The 19,406-nt window shown below is 49.3% G+C and overlaps 1 protein-coding gene across 1 annotated transcript in view; it reads right to left on the bottom strand.

The window, feature by feature from the left end:
* Nucleotides 1–16,350: 16,350 nt before the first annotated feature.
* The window catches only part of LOC119963399 (alpha-1,3-mannosyl-glycoprotein 4-beta-N-acetylglucosaminyltransferase B-like), a 300,546-nt gene continuing 297,490 nt past the window's right edge, over nt 16,351–19,406 (bottom strand). The window contains exon 15 of the mRNA XM_038792464.1: nt 16,351–17,078. Within this exon, the coding sequence (XP_038648392.1) occupies nt 17,055–17,078 (24 nt within the window). The 3' untranslated portion in view covers nt 16,351–17,054. The remainder of the gene's footprint in view (nt 17,079–19,406) is intronic.

The following is a 19,406-nucleotide window of genomic DNA, read 5'->3' as shown; positions in this document are numbered from 1 at the left end:
CGGGCCCAGTCGATTAAGATGACGGTGCTCCCGAGGTTTTTGTTTCTTTTCCAGTGCCTCCCCATATTGATCCCAAAAGCTTTTTTCAGAAGGGTGAATAAGTCGATTCTGGGGTTCGTGTGGGTGCGGAAGGCCCCGAGAGTAAGGAGGATATTTTTGGAGCGAAGAAGGGAGGTAGGGGGCCTGGCGCTGCCCACGCTGTGTGGATATTATTGGGCGGCGAACTTGGCGATGATTCGCAGGTGGGTGACGGAAGGGGAGGGTGACGCATGGAAGAGATTGGAGGTGGCGTCCTGTGCGGGTACGAGCCTGGAGGCTTTGGTGACGGCCCCACTTCCACTCCCCCCGGCAAAGTACTCCACGAGTCCGGTGGTGGTTGCGTCCCTTAAAATCTCGGGAGCGGGGAGGCGGATTAGGGGGGAAGTGAAGGCCTCAGTTTGGGCCCCAATACGGGGCAATTACCGGTTTGCGCCGGGGAGAACGGGTGGGGGATTTGGGAGTTGGCACAGGGCAGGCATCAGACAGTTTGGGGACCTCTTCCTGGATGGGAAGTTCGCAACTCTGGAGGAGCTGGTGGGGAAGTGGAACCTCCCCCCTGGGAACGCTTTTAGGTATATGCAGGTCAGGGCATTTGTTAAGAGGCAGGTGGCGGAGTTTCCGCGACTGCCGCCAAGGGGGGTGCAAGATAGGGTGCTTTCGGGGACGTGGGTCGGTGAAGGAAAGAGCTCGGCTATTTACCAGTTGATGCAGGAGGAGGAGGAGGCCTCAGTAGAAGAGCTCAAAGTTAAGTGGGAGGAATAGCTAGGGGAAGAGATTGAAGATGGAACGTGGTCGGACACCCTGGAGAGGGTGAATTCCTCCTCCTCTTGCACACTGCTCAGCCTAATTCAGCTGGAGGTGCTGCATAGGGCACACATGACAGGGGAAAGGATGAGCCGCTTCTTCGGAGGGGAAGACAGGTGCGGGAGGTGTTCGGGAGGCCCGGCGAACCACACCCACATGTTCTGGGCTTGTCCGGCCTTGGAGAGGTTTTGGAAGGGGGTGGCGGGGACTTTGTCGGAAGTGGTCGGCTCTAGGGTCAAGCCGGGTTGGGGGCTCGCGATCCTTGAGGTAGCTTCGGAGCCGGGAGTGCAGGAGGCGAGAGAGGTCGGCATTCTGGCCTTTACGTCTCTAGTAGCTCGGCGCAGGATTCTGTTACAGTGGAGGGATACGCGGCCCCTGAGTTCGGAGGCCTGGATCAACGACATGGCTGGGTTCATCAAGTTGGAGAGGATGAAGTTTGCCCTGAGGGGGTCGGTACAGGGGTTCTTTCGGCGGTGGCAGCCCTTTCTCGACTTCCTGGCGAAGGGGTAGAGAGTGGTCAGTCTCAGCAGCAACTTGGGGGGCTGGTGGGTTTGGGGATGGTTAGGGGGTTTGTTTTTGCGGCGGTGGGTTTGCTATGTTGTTATTTTCTTCTTTCTTGTATTGCTGTTGGTTTTTTGTTATTATTTATTGGGGGGGGGTGAGTTCTTTTCTTGTGTTGGTGTGGAAACACGCCTTGTTTGTTTTAAATTGTGGGGAGAAAATTTGTTATTGAAAAACTTGAATAAAAATTATTTTTTTTTTAAAATGTTGTCACCTCCTCAAAAGGCTCAATTAAATTAGGTAGACATGACCTCCCTCGTACAAAACAATTCTGTCTGTCGCTAATAAGACCATTCACTCCCAAATGTGCATAGATCTTGGGCTGGAGTCTCTGTTTCTGAGTCTAGGAACTGATGCCAACGGAGAATCCGTGTCACACCCGCACCGATTCTGCTACTGGTGAGGGGCTAGCACAGGCACTGCGTGGCACACCCTCAAAACCCACACAAAAATGGTGGGGGAATCACCGGGTCCATGATGGACACTCGCAGGGCTGACAAGCTGCCACCGCGTTTAAACAATACCCCCCCCCCCCCCCCCACCACACACACACACTGATCAGGGCCGGAAAGATCAGACAGGTTGTGCTGGACCTGCTCATACAGCTGATGGGTCGGCTGGGGCCAGAGGGCACCCAGGGGGTGCCCCGGGGGGAGGTCACCTATACGGCCCAGGACACCAGGTTTACAGCGGGCTGTCAGCGGCATGCGTAGCCACATGGCTGCCTTGCCGGTTGCGGTAATGGTGTTGCGTACCCATCCACTCCGACCCCACAGCGCATCTCCTGGCCACCCTCGACTACTCTGGTAGAAGTCCCCCAGCCAGCAGCAAGGTTGTTGGCAAAGGTTGGCGGTGTTGGACACTGCCCATACACCCTCTCTCTCTCAGCAGCCACCATGGCAAGTTCATGATTTGTGAGAGCACATGTGGACTGCGTCATCAGGAACTCGGTTCATCGGAGGCGGAGGATCGTGGGCGGGCCCATGAATTATATCAAATGGTGTTTCAACTACGCGCGGTGTGCATCGCATTGACGCCATTTTCGAGGAGGCGGAGCATCATGATTCGGCGTCAAACTGGCTGCCTGCTGCCATTTCAGCATTGGGATCTACTATTCTCCACCCGATCACAAGCCCCAATTTCAGCCTCGGCCAACGGGGAATCCCGCCCCCTATCTCTGAGAATCTTTTCCAATAATTTTGCTATCACTGACGTGAAGCTCACTGGCCTATAATTACCTGGGTTATCCTTGCTATCCTTAAAGAACAGAACAACAATAGCCATCCTCCAATCCTCTGGGACTTCACATGTGGCCAACAAGGAAACAAAGATTTCTGTCGGAGGCCCAGCGATTTCATCTCTTGTCTCCCTCAGGAATCGGGGATAAATACCACCTGGCCCTGGGGATTTGTCTACCTTAATGTTTTTTTTTAAAAATAATTTTTATTAAGATTTTCACAAAATATAAACAACAAACAATATTAACAAAACAACCATGGTAAAATCCCAAGAACAACACCCACCCACCTACAAAAGCAACTGCAAACAAAGAAAAAAAAAAGCAAACAACAAAAGGGAAAGAGATAACACCCGCCACATCCCACAAACCCATGTACACAGTTCTCCCTCCCACCGAACCAAACCCCCCCCCCCCCCCCCCCCCCCCCCCCCCCCGGGTTGCTGCCGCTGCCGGCCTATTTCCCTACCGTTCCGCCAGGAAGTCCAGGAAAGGCTGCCACCGCCTAAAGAACCCTTGTACTGATCCTCTCAGGGCAAATTTCACCTTCTACAATTTGATGAACCCCGCCATATCATTGATCCAGGCCTCCACGCTTGGGGGCCTCGCATCCTTCCACTGAAGAAGAATCCTCCGCCAGGCTACTAGGGATGCAAAGGCCAGGACACCGGCCTCTTTCGCCTCCTGCACTCCCGGCTCCACTGCAACCCCCAAAATTGTGAGTCCCCAGCCTGGCTTGACCCTGGATCCCACCACCCTTGACACCGTCCTTGCTACCCCCTTCCAAAACTCCCCCAGCGCTGGGCATGCCCAAAACATATGGGCGTGGTTCGCTGGGCTCCCCAAGCACCTAGCACACCTGTCTTCGCCCCCGAAAAACCCACTCATCCTCGTCCCAGTCATGTGGGCCCTATGCAGCACCTTGAACAGTATGAGGCTAAGCCTCGCACAGGAAGAGGAGGAATTCACTCTCTCCAGGGGATCCGCCCACGTCCCCTCCTCAATCTCCTCACCCAGCTCCTCTTCCCATTTACCCTTCAGTTCTTCCACTGAGGCCTCGTCTACCTCCTGCATTACCCGGTATATGTCCGAAATCCTCCCTCCTCCAACCCGCACCCCCGAGAGCACCCTGTCCCGTACCCCACGTGGGGGCAACAAGGGGAACCCCTCCACCTGCCGCCTGGCAAATGCCCTAATCTGCATGTACCGAAATATGTTCCCGGGGGAGCCCAAACTTCCCCTCTAACTCCCCCAAGCTCGCGAACCGCCCCTCCACAAACAGGTCCCTCAACCTCCTAACCCCTACCCTGTGCCAGCCCAAAAATCCGCCATCAATGCTCCCTGGAACAAACCGATGATTCCCCCGTATCGGGGCCTCCATCGAGCCCCCCACTTCTCCCCTGTGCCATCTCCATTGCCCCCAAATTTTGAGGGTAGCCGCCACCACCGGGCTCGTGGTATACCTCGTTGGGGGGAGCGGCAACGGCGCCATTACCAGCACCTCCAGGCTCGTGCCCACACAGGACGCTACCTCCATCCTCTTCCATGCTGCCCCTTCCCCGTCCATTACCCACTTACGCACCATCGCTGCGTTGGCAGCCCAATAGTACCCAAATAGGTTGGGCAGCGCCAGCCCCCCCTATCCCTGCCCCATTCCAAGAACACTCTTCTCACCCTCGGAGTCCCATGCGCCCACACAAATCCCGTAATACTCCTGTTGACCCTCCTAAAAAAGGCCTTCGGGATAAGGATGGGAAGGCACTGGAACAGGAACAAAAACCTCGGGAGCACCGTCATCTTAACGGACTGCACCCTCCCCGCCAGTGACAGCGGTAACATATCCCACCTTTTGAACTCCTCCTCCATCTGCTCCACCAACCTTGTGAGGTTGAGCTTGTGCAGGGCACCCCAGCTCCCAGCCACCTGGACTCCTAGGTACCTGAAGCTTACTTTAATGCTTTTTAACACACCTACCACATCCTCCCTCGTAATAATGACTTGTTCTAAAGAGTTTACATAAACCTCTGGGACACCACCAATCAACCTGTCCCTCTCCATTGTAAATACCGATGCAAAGTACTCATTAAGGGTCTTACCCACTTCCTTTGGATCTACACATAATTGCCCTCCTCTGTCCTTGAATGGACCAACTCTTTCTCTAGCTGCCCTTTTGTTCCTAATATATGTATAAAATGCCTTGGGATTCTCCTTAATCCTGTCTGCCAAAGACATTCCGTGACCCCTTTTTGCCCTCCTAACTCCCTTTTTGAGTTCTTTTCTAATTTCCCTATATTCTTCACGTGCTTCATCTGTTTTTAGTTGCCTCTACCTCATGTATGCATCCTTTTTGTTTTTGACTAGACTCGCAATTTCCATGGTCATCCACGGTTTCTGAATCCTACCTTTCCTGTCTTTCCTTTTCATCGGCACATGTCTGTCCTGCACTCCCATCAACTACTCCTTAAAAGACTCCTACATGCCAAATGTGAATTTACCCTCAAACAGCCTCTCCCAAACAACAGCCTCCAAATCCTGCCTAAACTGGTTGTACTTAGCCTTCCCCCAATTTAGCACCTTAACCCAAGGACAACACTCATCCTTTTGCATGAATTTCTGAAAGCTTATGGAATTGTGGTCACTGTTCGCCACAGATTCCCCCACTGCAACTTTGATGACCTGACCGGGCTTGATCCCTAATACTAAGTCTAGTATAGCCCCCTCCCTGGTCATACTATCCACATATTGTTCCAAAGATTTTCCTGGACACACTTAACAAATTCCTCACCATTCAGACCCATAGGCCTAAGGGACTTCCAGTCAATATGAGGAAAATTAAAGTCTCCCACTACAACAACCCTATTATTTCTATATCTATCCAGAATCTGCTTACATATCTGTTCTTCAACTTCCTGTGGGCTGTTGGGAGGCCTGTAGTACACTCCCATCATAGTGACTGCCCCTTCCTGTTTCTGAGTTCTACCCACGGTGTCTCGTTACTTGATTCTTCCAAGGTGTCCTCCCTCTGTACAGATGTAATATGTTCTCTAACCAGTATCGCAACTCCCCCACCTCTTTTAGCTTCCCCTCTGTTTCACTTAAAGCACCTATATCCCGGAATGTATCCCTTTTTTAACCAAGTCTTTGTTACCACATCCAAGTTCCGTGCATGAATCAAGGCTCTAAGTTCATCTGTCTTACCTGTTAAACTCCGTGCATTGAAGCAGATGCACTACAGATCTCCAGGCCCACTGAGTTCGACCTTCCCCAGCCTGCCCTTCCTCTTAGCCAGCCTGGCCCTGGTACCATGCTCATTCCCAGGCTCCACACTTGCTGGGTTACTGTTCTGATTCCCAACCCTCTGCCACATTAGTTTAAACACATCCGAACCATACTAGCAAACCTCCCAGCCAGGATATTGGTGCCCCTCCAGTTCAGGTGTTTGTCCATCTGGACCATACTAGCAAACCTCCCAGCCAGGATATTGATGCCCCTCCAGTTCAGGTGTACCCCGTCCTTCTTGTACAGGTCCCACCTTCCCTGGAAGACATCCAAATGATTCAAAAAACTGAAGGCCTCCCTCCTGCACCAGTTCTTTAGCCACGTGTTCAGCTGCACTATCTCCCTGTTCCTAGCCTTGCTCGCACATGGCACATGGGGAGCAATCCTGAGATTATTACCCTGGAGGTCCTGCTTTTTAATCTTCTACCTAACTCCCAAAATTACCGTTGCAGGGCCTCGCTACTCTTTCTACTTATGTAATTCGTGCAATCTGGACAATGATCTGTGTCTGATTTCCCTCCTGTTTCAGGATGCTTTGTACCCTCTCAGAGACATCCAGGATCTTGGCACCAGGGAGGCAAAGTACCACCCTGGAGTCCCTTTCGCGGCCCAGAAGCGCCTATCTGTGCCCCTGACTATTGAAACCCCTGCCACTATTGCTTTGCTTTGTACACCCCGCTTGATGCAGCAGGGCTAGCTGTGGTGCCTTCTTTCTGGCCACTGCTGCTGCTGTCCCCTGATGGACCTTACCCCTCATCAGTATCCAAAACGGGCAGCATGGTACAGTAGTACAGTGGTTAGCACTGTTACTTCACAGCTTCAGGGTCCCAGGTTCGATTCCGACTTGGGTCACTGTCTGTGTGGAGTCTGCACGTTTTCCCCGTGTCTGCGTGGGTTTCCTTCAGGTACTCCGGTTTCCTTCCACAAGTCCCGAAAGACGTGCTGTTAGGTAATTTGGATATTCTGAATTCGCCCTCTGTGTACCCGAACGGGCACCGGAGTGTGGTGACTAGGGGCTTTTCACAGTAACTTCATTGGAGTGTTAATGTAAACCTACTTGTGACAGTCAAGATTATTAATTAAACAGCATGCTTGTTAGGTAGGGGGACAGCCATAGTGTACCCCTGCACTGTCTGCCTACCCCGTCTGGCGATCACCCATCTATCTTCCTGTACCTCGCGTGGACCATCACGATGAGACCATCAATTCACAAGACACGTTATTGGAAGTGAACAGTGGTTTTAATAGTCTTACAACTGAGCCTGCCTGCGACGAGATGAACTGGCAGCTCATGACTGCAGAGCTTTATACTTCTGGTTAGTGGGGGGAGCCATGGGCGGAGCCATGGACGGAGCCAAGGGTGGAGCCCAGTACAAACTCCTCATCTACCCCTATGGGCAGAACCGCGCAACGGCTCGTATACAGAACCCACAAGGACACAATACATATAATACAACACAGTGTGAATTACTAGGTTTATAATTCACCACACACACATCTCTGTAGGTATTATCTATAACAATTTCAGCTAATTGTGTGCTCCTCAGTGCTTCCAGCTGCTGCTGTAACCAGTCTGGTGAGCATTCAGTGAGCTTCCCCAAGAATGAAAGTGTCTCCTGGTTAGTATAGATTGGTATAAAATATTAAATCTAGCTTGCTACCCTCTGCTAAGTGTGAGAAGAAAAACAAAACAAAACAAAACTCTTGCCGAACAAAATGCAGCTCAGAATCTACTCCGGTGAGCCCATGAATGAAAGAGTTAAGGACACGAGTCACCTGATTTATGGAGAACCAATGAGGAGCCACACTCTCTTTTGAAAGTCTGACGCCTTCCCAGACTGCACTCCGGATCTCCCCCACTCAGCTCCGTTCCCAATGTGAAGAACTTACCTGCCTTATCTGCTACTCACGAATCAGCTCTCTCCCTCGTAGTCATCTGCAGCAGGGCAAAACCACTCACTGGAAATTTGAGAGTGACAAATCAAGGAAGAAAAAACACCTCCTCCCACCCAGCCTCAAGTTCCCACCGAGCTTCAAATTCCCAGCTCCCAAACGCACTCTCTGATGTGTCTCACTCTGGATGTGTCTTCTCTGTTTCATTGGGAGTGTGCAAAGCTGAAAGCTCCTAGTGTATGGGTAACATATTGGCATGGATAGAAGATAGGCTGGCTAACAGGAAACAGAGTAAGCATAAATGGGTCATTTTCTGGTTGGCAAGAAGTAATGAGTGGTGTACCACAGGTGTTAGTGCTGGTGCCTCTACTCTTTGCAATTCATATAAATTATTTGGATGAAAGAACCACAGATATGGTTGTTAAATTTGCTCATGACACAAAGTTAGGCAAGAAAGTAAGCTGTGACGAGGACATAATGAGGTTACAAAAGGGTATGGATAGGTTAGGTGAGTGGGCAAAGATCTGGCAAATAGAGTATAATGTGGGAAATGTGAAATTGCCCATTTTGGCAGGAAGAATAAAACGGCATCTTATCTAAATGATGAGAGATTGCAAAGCTCTGAGATTCAGAGGGATCTTGGTAGCCTAATAAATGCTTAGCATGCAGGTGTAGCAAGTAATTAGGAAAATTAATAGAATGTTATTATTTATTGTGAGGGGAATTGAATTCAAAAGTCGGGAGGTTATGCTTGTCATATAGGGCATTGGTGAAACCATATCTGGAGTACTCTGTGCAGTATCGGTCTCCTTATTTAAGGAAGGACCTCTGGAAAGCCTCCGGGATGCCAAGAGACAATATAATAACAATATTTATTGTCACAAGTAGGCTTACATTAAGTCCAAATTACATAACAGCACTTCTTTTGGGACTTGTAGGAGGAAACCGGAGCACCCGGAGGCAACCCACACAGACACAGGGAGAGCGTGCAGATTCCACACAGCCAGTGACCCTAGCGAGAATCAAATCTGGGATCCTGGAGCTGTGAAGCAACAGTGCTAACCACTGTGATACCGTGCCAAACCAACCATCATAGACCAGCATTACAGACTCTCGGCGGTTGTGGCAAGGCCTAAACAACATAACGGGCTACAAAGTGAAGCCAAGCGGTATCTCCGGCAGCAAAACACCCATCTCTGATAATCTCAATGTATTCTCTGCTCTGTTTGAGCAGGAAACCATCAATCCGCTGTCGACTGCCCCAACAGCCCCGGATACACCCATACCCACCATCACAGCTTCCAAAGTGAACCTTTGGAAGGCGACGGGTCCGAACGGGGTCTCTGGTCATGCACTCAGAGCCTGCGCGGACCTGCTGGCAGATGTGTTCGCGGACATCTTCAACCTGTCCCTACTTTGCTCCGAGGTCCCCACCTGCTTCAAGAAGACCACCATCATACCAGTGCCAAAGAAGAACGAGGCAACATGCCTCAATGACTACCATCTGGTGGTCCTAATATCAATCGATATGAAGTGCTTTGAGATGGTCATGAAGCACATCAACTCAATACTCCCTGGATGCCCAGATCCACTGCCCAGTACCGCTGCAACTGGTCCACAGCAGACACCTTCTACCTGGCCTTACACTCATCCCTGGAGCATCTCAACAACAAGGACTCCTACATCAGACTCCTATTTATTCACTACAGCTCCGCCTTCAACACCATAATCCCAGCCAAGCTCATATCAAATCTCCAAAACCTAGGACTTGGCTCCTCACTCTGTAACTGGACCCTCGACTTTCTGACCCATATATCACAATCAGTAAGAATAAACAGCAACACCTCCTACTTGATAGTCCTCAATACCGAAGTCCCGCAAAGCTGCGTACTTAGCCCCCTACTATACTCCCTATATACACACGACTGCATGGCAAAATTTGGTTCCAACGCCATTTGGAAGTTTGCTGATGACACGGCCATAGTGGGTCGGATCTCGAACAACGATGAGTCAGAATACAGGAGGGAGATAGAGAACTTTGTGGCGCGGTGTAATGACAACAATCTCTCCATCAATGCCAGCAAAACTAAAGAGCTGGTCATTGACTTCAGGAAGCAAAGTACTAGACACACCTCTGTCTGCATCAACGGGGCCGAGGTGGAGATGGTTGACAGCTTCAAATTCCTAGGTGTCCGCATCACCAAAAATCTGTCGTGGTCCACCCACATCGACGCTACCACCAAAAAAGCACAACAGCGCCTATACTTCCGCAGGAAACTAAGGAAATTTGGCACATCCACACTGACTCTTACCAACTTTTACAGATGCATCATAGAAAACCCCGCTGGGTCGGAGAATCGCCGGGGGGCAGCGTGAATCCCTCCCCCGCCGTCTCCGGCACCGGAGATTCGGCAGGGACGGGAATCACGCTGCGCCTGTCGGCAGCCCCCCCCCCCCCCCCCCCCGGCAATTCTCCGGCCCGCGATGAGCCGAACTTCCGCTGCTGTAATGCTGGTCCTGCCGGTGTGAATCAAAATCACTCCCTTGCCGGTGGGACTGGTGGTGCGGGCGGGCTCCGGGGTCCTGAGGGAGGTGTGCGCGGGGCGATCTGGCCAGGGGGGTGCCCCCACAGTGGCCTGGCCAGCGATCGAGGCCCACCAATCGGCTGACGGGCCTGTGCCGTGGGGGCACTCTTTTCCTTCCGCGTTGGCCATAGCCTTCACGATGGCCAACACAAAAGTGACCCCCCTCCCCAGAGTATGCGCGGGGATGACGTCAGCAGCTGCTGACGCTCCGGCGCATGCACGGACTTCCGCCAGCCGGCGAAGTCCCTTCGGCCCTGGCTGGCGTGGTGCCAACCACTCCGGCGCGGGCCTAGCCCCTCAAGGTTAGAGCTTGGCCCCTAAAGGTGCCGAGAAATCCGCACCTTTGGGGCGGCCCGACGTCGGAGTGGTTCACGCCACTCCATCCTGCCGGGGCCCCCCCGTCCCGCCGGGTAGGGGAGAATCCAGCCCCCTATCTGGCTGCATCACAGCCTGGTATCGCAACTGCTCGATCCAAGACCGCAAGAAACTTCAGAGAGTCGTAAACACAGCCCAGTCCATCACATGAACCTGCCTCCCATCCATTGACTCTATCTGCACCTCCCGGTGCCTTGGGAAAGTGGGCAGCATAATCAAAGATCCCTCCCACCCACTTACTCTCTCTTCCAACTTCTTCCATCGGGCAGGAGATACAAAAGTCTGAGAACACGCACAGACTCAAAAACAGCTTCTTTCCCGATGTTACCAGACTCCTAAACGACCCTTTTATGGACTGACTTGGTTAATACTACACTCCTGTATGCTTCACCTGATGCCGGTTTCTATGTATTTAGTACCTTGTGTTGCCCTATGTTGCATTTTCTTTTCTTTTCATGTACTAAATGATCTGTTTGAGCTGCTCGCAGAAAAATATTTCTCACTGTATCTCGGTACACATGACAATAGACAAATCCAATCCAATGTTTACTAGACTAATACTTGGAATGGGTGGTTGTCTTATGAAGAAAGTCTGAACAGGCTTGGCTGTTGTTTCCACCGGAGTATAGAAAAGTAAGAGGCGATTTGGTTGAAACATAAAAGATCCTGAGGGGTCTTGACAAGGTTGATGTGGAGAGGATGTATCCTCTTGTGGGAGAATCTAGAACGGGGGAGTCACTTTAAAAGGGGTCACCCATGTGGTAGGCTATATTAGGGGTATCGCGGTACCTAGGTGGGATGTACCTTATGCTGTAGTATGAGTGATAAAACCTGCCTGCTGGTTCTGCCCAGCAGGTGGAGCATAAGAGTCTGTGTTTCACCCACAGCAGTCATTCTGTACTAGAGCTGCTGGGGTAACTACTTGTTCATTAAACCTTCAATTGGACTACAATCCCGCTTCTGTAGTGATTGATCGTGCATCAACCCATTTACGATGAGATAAGTATTTTTCTCTCAGAGGGTCATGGGTCTTTGGAGCTCCCTTCAAAAGGCAGTGGAGATAGAATCTTTGAATATTTTTAAGGCAGAGGTAGATACATTCTTAATAATAAAGGGGCTGAAAGGTTGTTAGGGTCAGCAGGAATGTGGAGTTGAGGTTAAAATCAGGTCAGCTATGATCTTATTGAATGCTGGATGGAGCCAGCTCGAAGGGCCAAGTGGCCTACTCCTGCTCCTAATTTGTATGTTCATATGGTATTATTAACCTCTTGTACTTCTGGGCTGGAAGGGAGAAAATTACCTATTGTCTTGGCCACTTTCCAGGAACTCTGACTATAAAATGTATGTATGTGGACATTGCTTGACGCCAAGCTCAGCTGTAATGTCCTTTACAGAAAATTAGTCTCTAAGAGTTGACTGTTCAGGCTCATCAAGGAAGAATAACCTTAGATGAGGTACAAGAGGACTGTTACTGTTTGTAAAATCATAGTTCAACACTATCCATGATTGTCAATAAAAGGATAAATAAAATTGGGATTTTCCGATATGTCAAAAACATTGTTATTTTCATGGTAGTTTCAAAGTTTCCAAAATATTTCCATTGCAGTGTTGTGTTCAATTGGATGCAAGCTAAATCTTGACTATTCTAAACAGAGTATTTACATCAATAATAGCATGTGCATGTGAATTAATTTGAATGCCCAGTGTGTGTAGTGGAAATGGACAGTGGCAGGAATAATTAGCATCAGTTAAGAATGACTTACACATCAGGTTGCTTTTATTTTTACATTTTAAAAAATATTAAATTTTACATTTCTATAATCCGCTAACTACAAACATAAAATGCAATCCACCGACATGAAGGTTAAAAATGTGCACAAGTCCTTTAAAATGTAAACAGATAAATATCCAATTTGACATTACAGCCAGGATTCTCCTCCATGCAGTGCCACTGCAATTGGGTGGGTCTCCCACTCATCACTATGACTGTTGTAACCCCCACCCATTTTCCTGGGTGAGGGGTAATTTGACATACAGAATGAATTTCTGGTGGGATTGTTGCAACCAAAACAAATCCAGCTTCTGTAAAAGAAGACAATTCTGTTGATGCTTCAGCAGGATTCAAAGTGTAGCATCAGAAGAGGGAGCAGCAATAGAAACAAATAAGGAGTCTAATAATTGGAAGGGATGTTCCATTGAAGGCCTTGGCTGAAACCAGGACTTCGGTATGTAAGTGCTGGGGACAAAATAATAAGTGTCCTGTTACCACTACTTCCCACCTACTGCAAGTGACAGGTGCATACCAGGAAATATACAGCGAATGAGGAAGGAGTGGGCAGCTATGGTCCTGGTGCAGACTTGAGGGGGGGGGGGGGGATATGCAGGTGTGTAGTGGGGGCAGGGGTGTGACTTGGTGGGATGGTGTCTTAAAGACGTACCACTGTGATTTTCCATAATTCTCCACTGCTGTCTTGCTTGGCTTCAGGTGGGATATCAGAGGAGAATCCAGCCCAATATTTCAGTTCAGGCTTTGATAAAGTGCTACTCTTGGATGGGAGGATTCACCATACTTTGGCAATGGACTTCAATATTACAAGTCTTCCAGACAAAGGAACACATTTTGTGCTGTGCTTAAAGCTAAAGCATTCTTCTAATAAACTGACATGCATCAATTAAAGTTCAGTAACGCATTTTTTCTTTAACTTATTCCAAAGAGCAAAATATACCCACAAGACCTCAAGCACTATTTGGTGCCAATAATGTTACCACTGCCTTTGAAGCACCTGAATAATTTGTTTGAGACAAACTAAAACATAACTATTTATTAACAGGCTAAAGAGCAACAACTGCGGTACAAAATTAGTGGGTATTTTTGAAAGGTGTATTTAAAAAGAAACAATAAGTTGAGGTAGCATTGTATCTTAAGAGGTTCAGGACTTGTAAATTATTGTAATTGTGGATGACATGGCTGCACCCTCAACTGCACAAGTTTTGATGATCCTTAGACAGGCTGTTAAATGTTTAAATGTTAGAGAAAGCAAGCAGAAGAGATTTAGGGTGTAAGTTTTGAGTCACTTTAAGCACATGCCTTCAGTTTCGTTACAAAGTGGTTTTGACAAAAATCCAGCCAACATTTTCTCTCATCCACTTTTAACATATTAATATGGTGCTGAGTTCCTTGAAAGGGAAAATAAAAAATAATGGATGGCTCCGAAATACAGCACCCAATATATTAATAAAATCCAAATTAAATTAAAATTATAGAGTAAAACAATTTATAAACTAAGATTAACAATTAAAGTTGCAGTATCAATAAGAACAGTGTTTAAGAACAGGATAGCTTTATCTTCATAGCTTTAGTGCAACTAACTGCTAGACCTCTCACAGCATTGAAAGATTAAACACTGTAATACCTGCCACCGCACAGGAATAGTTGCAACCAGTCAGCGCCCACTCCGTCTGCAGGTGCATGCGGCTTTTCCAAACAGTGATATCATAGTTGTGTGTCTGTTCTCCACCTTTGTTCATCCCCACCTTTGTTGCCTCGCAACCTCTTGCAACCCTCCCTTACCACGCCTCTCCCAAGTCCTCGTGACTTCTTCCTTGCCATTCCTTTCCTGACCCCGTACTATCCCCCTTATGGCGAACATGGACTTGGGAGAGGAGCAGTGAGTGAGAAAGTGAGGGTCAAGAGAGTGATGGTGAGTGGAGTGGAAGGGGGTCAGGAGAGCAAGAGAGGGCAGTGAGCAGGGCATCAAATGAGGTGGCAAAGGATCGATAGGGCTGGCGAGGGGGGCAATGAGTGATGTGGAGCAGAGCAGCAAGGGATTAAGAGCAGGAGGGAGGGGGGATTGGTGAACAAGGTGGACAATGGTGCATAACTATGACATCAGTGGTGGGAAACGTTGTGTATGCGCTGGTTGACGGAGTTGTTACTGAGTGCCCATGCACAGCTGAACCAGTGTGGCAACAGAAGTTACAGTGAAGGTTAAAACAATGGGGTGGATTCTCCACTACCCACCCCCAATGCTCCGCAGCCAATGGGCTGACTTCCCGACGGCGTCGTTCACGCGTCCTCACAACATTCAGGGACCTCGCGTGGTGGCTGCGGACTGTGTCCAGCGGAGCCAGAGTCGGGGGTAGGGGTAGCTGTTATGCTGGCTGGGGGAAGCTTCGGCAGGGGCCGGAGAGACTGGTGGGGAGTGGTCTGGGGGTGGTGAGGGGGATTGCAGGTGGGTACTATCTGGCAGGCTGGTCCGGCGCAACTGGCACCATGTTATACGGCGCCGCCACTGCAGATCGCCACCGTGCGCATGCGTGGCCATGGACCTGACCATTCTCCATCTGTTTATGCAGGTAAAGCTGGGGGCTTTATGTGACATGGCTGCTAGCCACCCACCGGGCGGAACATCGGTGCTGGGATGGCGCTGAATTTTTGGTCGCAAGACCAGAGGCTGATTCTCCGGTCACCGACGCCGAAATCATGTTTGCCGACCGGAGAATCCGAATACCTGATGCGCCGCCCCCTCCAAAGCGGCGTACTCTGAGAGTACGCCTCTCCACATATCGACGGCCTCAGGACACTGCCTGAGGCCTGCCCATCAATGCTCCACCCCTGACTGGCCAAGTTCCCGACGGCGTGGGTCTCTCATGGTCTCACCCGTCGGGAACTCGGCGTGGCAGCTGCCGACTCAATGCAGTGCCGCCACAATCGGGGGAGGGCCATTACACGGGTTGAGGGGGACATTATTCGGGGCTGGGGGCACTGTGGGTGTGTGGTCCGGGGCCCGCGAGCCTGCCGAAGGGGGGTACTATTTCGCGGGCTGGGTCTGCGAGGTGCCGCTGCCATGTTGCACGGCGCAGCCGTTGAAGGTGTGGCCATGGATCCGGCAATTCTCCAGGCATATCGGCAGCTAGAGCTGGATGCTCTATGCTGCCATCCTGCCAGCCCCCAGCAAAATGGGAAATCGGTGGCTGTATTGTGCCAGTTTTTCTGGCGTAAAACACCACCGTTCCCACACTGGCGTGTGGACATAGCCCCAGAATCAGAGAATTCAGCCCAAGCCTTCTTCAGCACATGGGGCGGGATTCTCCGTGAATCGGCGCGATGGCCCGAAACCGGCACCAAAAACAGCGCGAATCACTCGGGCGTCCGGCCCCCCAAAACGTCGCAAATTCTCCGGCCCCGAATGGGCTGGTAGCGGCGTGACGCCATTCGTGACGGCGTCACCCGTCATGGGCGTGCACCCAGTGGGGTGCCCTGTGGTCCTAACTCCATAGTGTGCAGTCAGCCGCTTGCACAGCTGCATGGCTGCCTTGCAGGCCATGGCAATGGTGCTCTGTGCCCGTACATCCCAACCTCACAGCCCATCTCCTGGCCACCCCTCGCTACTCACCCCGGTACTGGCAGAAGCCCCCCCCCCCCCCCCCGGCCAGTTGCAGATTGTCAGCAAACTATGGCGATGTTGGCCACTTTCCGTACTCTTTCTCCCTCAGCAGCCTGACTCACGATTTTAAAAAACACAAGTGAACCTCGCCGTTGGGAATTTGTCCCCGTGGAGGTGGAGCATCGTGGAGGCCCTGGAGAATACCAGGTGAGGCCCGATAATGATATGGCAAAGGTGTCTACTGTACGTGTGTCTGGAACACATTGACGCCGGTGTTCACACGACAGAATTGTGATTTGGCATCAAAACCAATTCTCCGCCCAATTGTATTTCTCAATTCCACCCTCGGCCGACAGAGAATCCCACTCCAAAGCTTTAAAAGGAGATCCTACCCCTCCCCACAAAATAATACAGTTGTGATCAGTAGAGATCATTATCATACTGGACTTCATGTAATTTAATGTTAAATCATTTATCATAGGGCCAATTACATAAACGTACCAAGCACATCTTTTGTTTCTGCACAAACTATGCATTTATAAACCACACACAATAATGTAACCATAACTCAACTTCACTGAAGTTTTCATTAAAATGGCATTGTGTTGTTCCGTTTCATGGTGACAGTAAAAAAATTATAAAACAATGTCATTTTATATAAACTATTCAATTATTTTGGTCAATAATTGTTGAAACTTGCATATTTGCAGTGTTCCACCAACATGGTCTTTCTTTACGTTAAACATCTTGCTCGTTCATTTTCACCCAATTGCTTTTATTTTTACCACACTAGGTGGTGCAGTTGTTGAAGGAATCCATCTCAGGCAATCTTTATCGAAGAGGCACAAAGAAATATATGCATTTTTGATGGGAAGCCCAATTTCTTTCTTGCATTTATGCAGCTGGTTTAATGAATATCTGTGAAAACATTGCAGAAATACCAGTTTTTTTAATGTATTTGTGAATTTGATTGCACAAAATGATGCTGTCCACCTCTTATAATTTGAAGAACATGACTCAGAAATTGGGCCAGTTTGCATACAGTTTTCAGATTCTATGTGACCTGCTAAGGACTCAGAATGGTGGGATTGATGCATGGACACAGACTAAAAGTGTATACATCCCACCATTTAAAATTAAAAAAGAAATAAATTTAGACCATCCTTTGTTTTCCAATGAAGGGCAATTTAGCTTGGCCAATTCACCTACATCTTTGGGTTGTGGGGGTGAGACCCACAGAAACATGGGGAGAATGTGCAAACTCCACACGGACAGTGACCAGGGGCCGGGATTGAACCCGGGTCCTCAGCTCTGTGAGGCAGCAGTGCTAAGCACTATGCCACCGTGCTGCCCTACATCTCACCATTTTAATGTAGGAGGTAGCATTCACATTATGTTTGTGTGCTGAAAGGAATTAAAGCAGCCAGATAATTTTGTAATTTGGAGTCATCTGCTGCATGCAGAACGCCTTCACCATTATGCATCTCTCTAGTTCACTGGATGCCACGTCCTTACCTTGCACACTAGCCAGGGTGCACTTCAGTTGTGCGATTGTAATGAGAAGGGATTTGAACAGCACTTATCCTGACAGGTTTAACCAAATAATTAAACTTCTTGCAGAATTTTATCCATGACCTGAGAATAATGAGCTCATTCACGATCTCCTTCCACACCTTTTCATTCGGAACCAAGAAGTCTACCCTGGGGCATAAAGGATGTATATCCTCTCCACTTCCTACACCAAGATCTCTAGTACAGCATCATAGACCCATTGTGCTGTCTGTGTGCCATCTTCAGGCATTTCAATGAGAGACCAGGAATTCACCTCCCCTTGGTCTCCAGCAATGGGGTTACGGCGTTGTAAGGGAGAAGGTGGGATCCTGGGAAGGGTGCTGCTTCAGAGGATCGGTGCAGATTCGACTGGCCGAATGGCCTCCTGCACTGTAGGGTTCTATGATATCTAAGTAGTGTCGGTTTGCCGGCTTTGTATGGAGGCAGTGAACAGCGTAGGCAGCATTGCCTGTATTCACAAATCATTGATATAAGCAAGTAAAACTGGCAGTGTGGGGGGTGGTGGGGGGAGCACCCCAATACTTGTGTGGTGGGAAGGGGCTCACCAATGTTTGTGGGGTGGACCAATCCTGGGGAGGAATTTATTTGCCTTTAAAGATGGCATCCGAATCTCCGTTGCGCCGGCCTTGCTGGCTCTATCAGGCTTCACCACACCCTCCCTCCCCACACCCCCACGCCCGAGTGACATGTAAACCATGCTCCCAGATTTTCTGTGCACTGAGTACCAGAAAATCTGCTCTGAAAACGGGCTGTGCATCTGGAGAGATACACGCCAGTTTTCAGTCTTAACCTAACACTCTGACAAACCTTGGGAAAATGCTGCCCGTCAGTCATCATGGTTCTGTTTTGACAATAATCTCAATTTAGTCACTTGCCAACACTGAATTATCCTGCAAAAGTACTAAGACTCCCACTTGGAAATAATTCTGTTCCTCCTTCATACATGTCTTCCGCACCTAATATCTATCCCATCACACTGATAACATTGGTTAAGATGATACTGGCTCCTTTTGGGGTCTCATCATACTGTCTGATCAACCTTTTACTTCTACAACTGTAGGTGGCTGAGCCTTTGGAAATTGACGTGATATCTTTGTTTGTGTGCTGTTTCTCTTTCATGAAAGGACTGTGAAGACGCTCTGCATGCCATCATGTGGAATCCTATGGGTTCTTCTTTGCCAAATCGAAGACAGTAGCACCTCAACTGAAGAACCTTTACTGGACGTCCTGAGGAAGAACCAGCTACAGAAGGAGCCACAATAGATGCCTTGATCCTTTTGGCTGCAACAGTGAATTTTCCCCCAGTCCTAAAGGTGGATATCCAGAGTTCCCTGGCGTGCTGATTGTTGGCGACATAGGCATGTTGAAGAATTACCTAGTTCACACCTGGCAAATCTTTCCACTAAGTCTACATTTGATCACCAGTAGGCCTCTAGGATTGTAAATGAATTCGATATAATTTTTGAAATTTTGAATCGGAAAATAACAAATATAACTCTGTTCAAGAAAGATGGATGGTGGAGGCATGAAGCAGGGAACTACAGGCCAGTTAACTTAACCTGTGTCAAAGGGAAAATGCTAGAATCTATTATTAAGGAGTTATAGCAGGTCACTTAGAGAATCTCAGTATAATCAGGCATAGTCAGTGTGGTTTGTGAAAGGGAAAGTGTGTTT

This window comes from Scyliorhinus canicula, chromosome 3 (assembly GCF_902713615.1).
Source record: "Scyliorhinus canicula chromosome 3, sScyCan1.1, whole genome shotgun sequence".
Lineage (NCBI taxonomy): Eukaryota > Metazoa > Chordata > Chondrichthyes > Carcharhiniformes > Scyliorhinidae > Scyliorhinus > Scyliorhinus canicula.
Note: the sequence above shows the minus strand (reverse complement) of the source record. Positions and strands in the feature narration are given on the sequence as shown.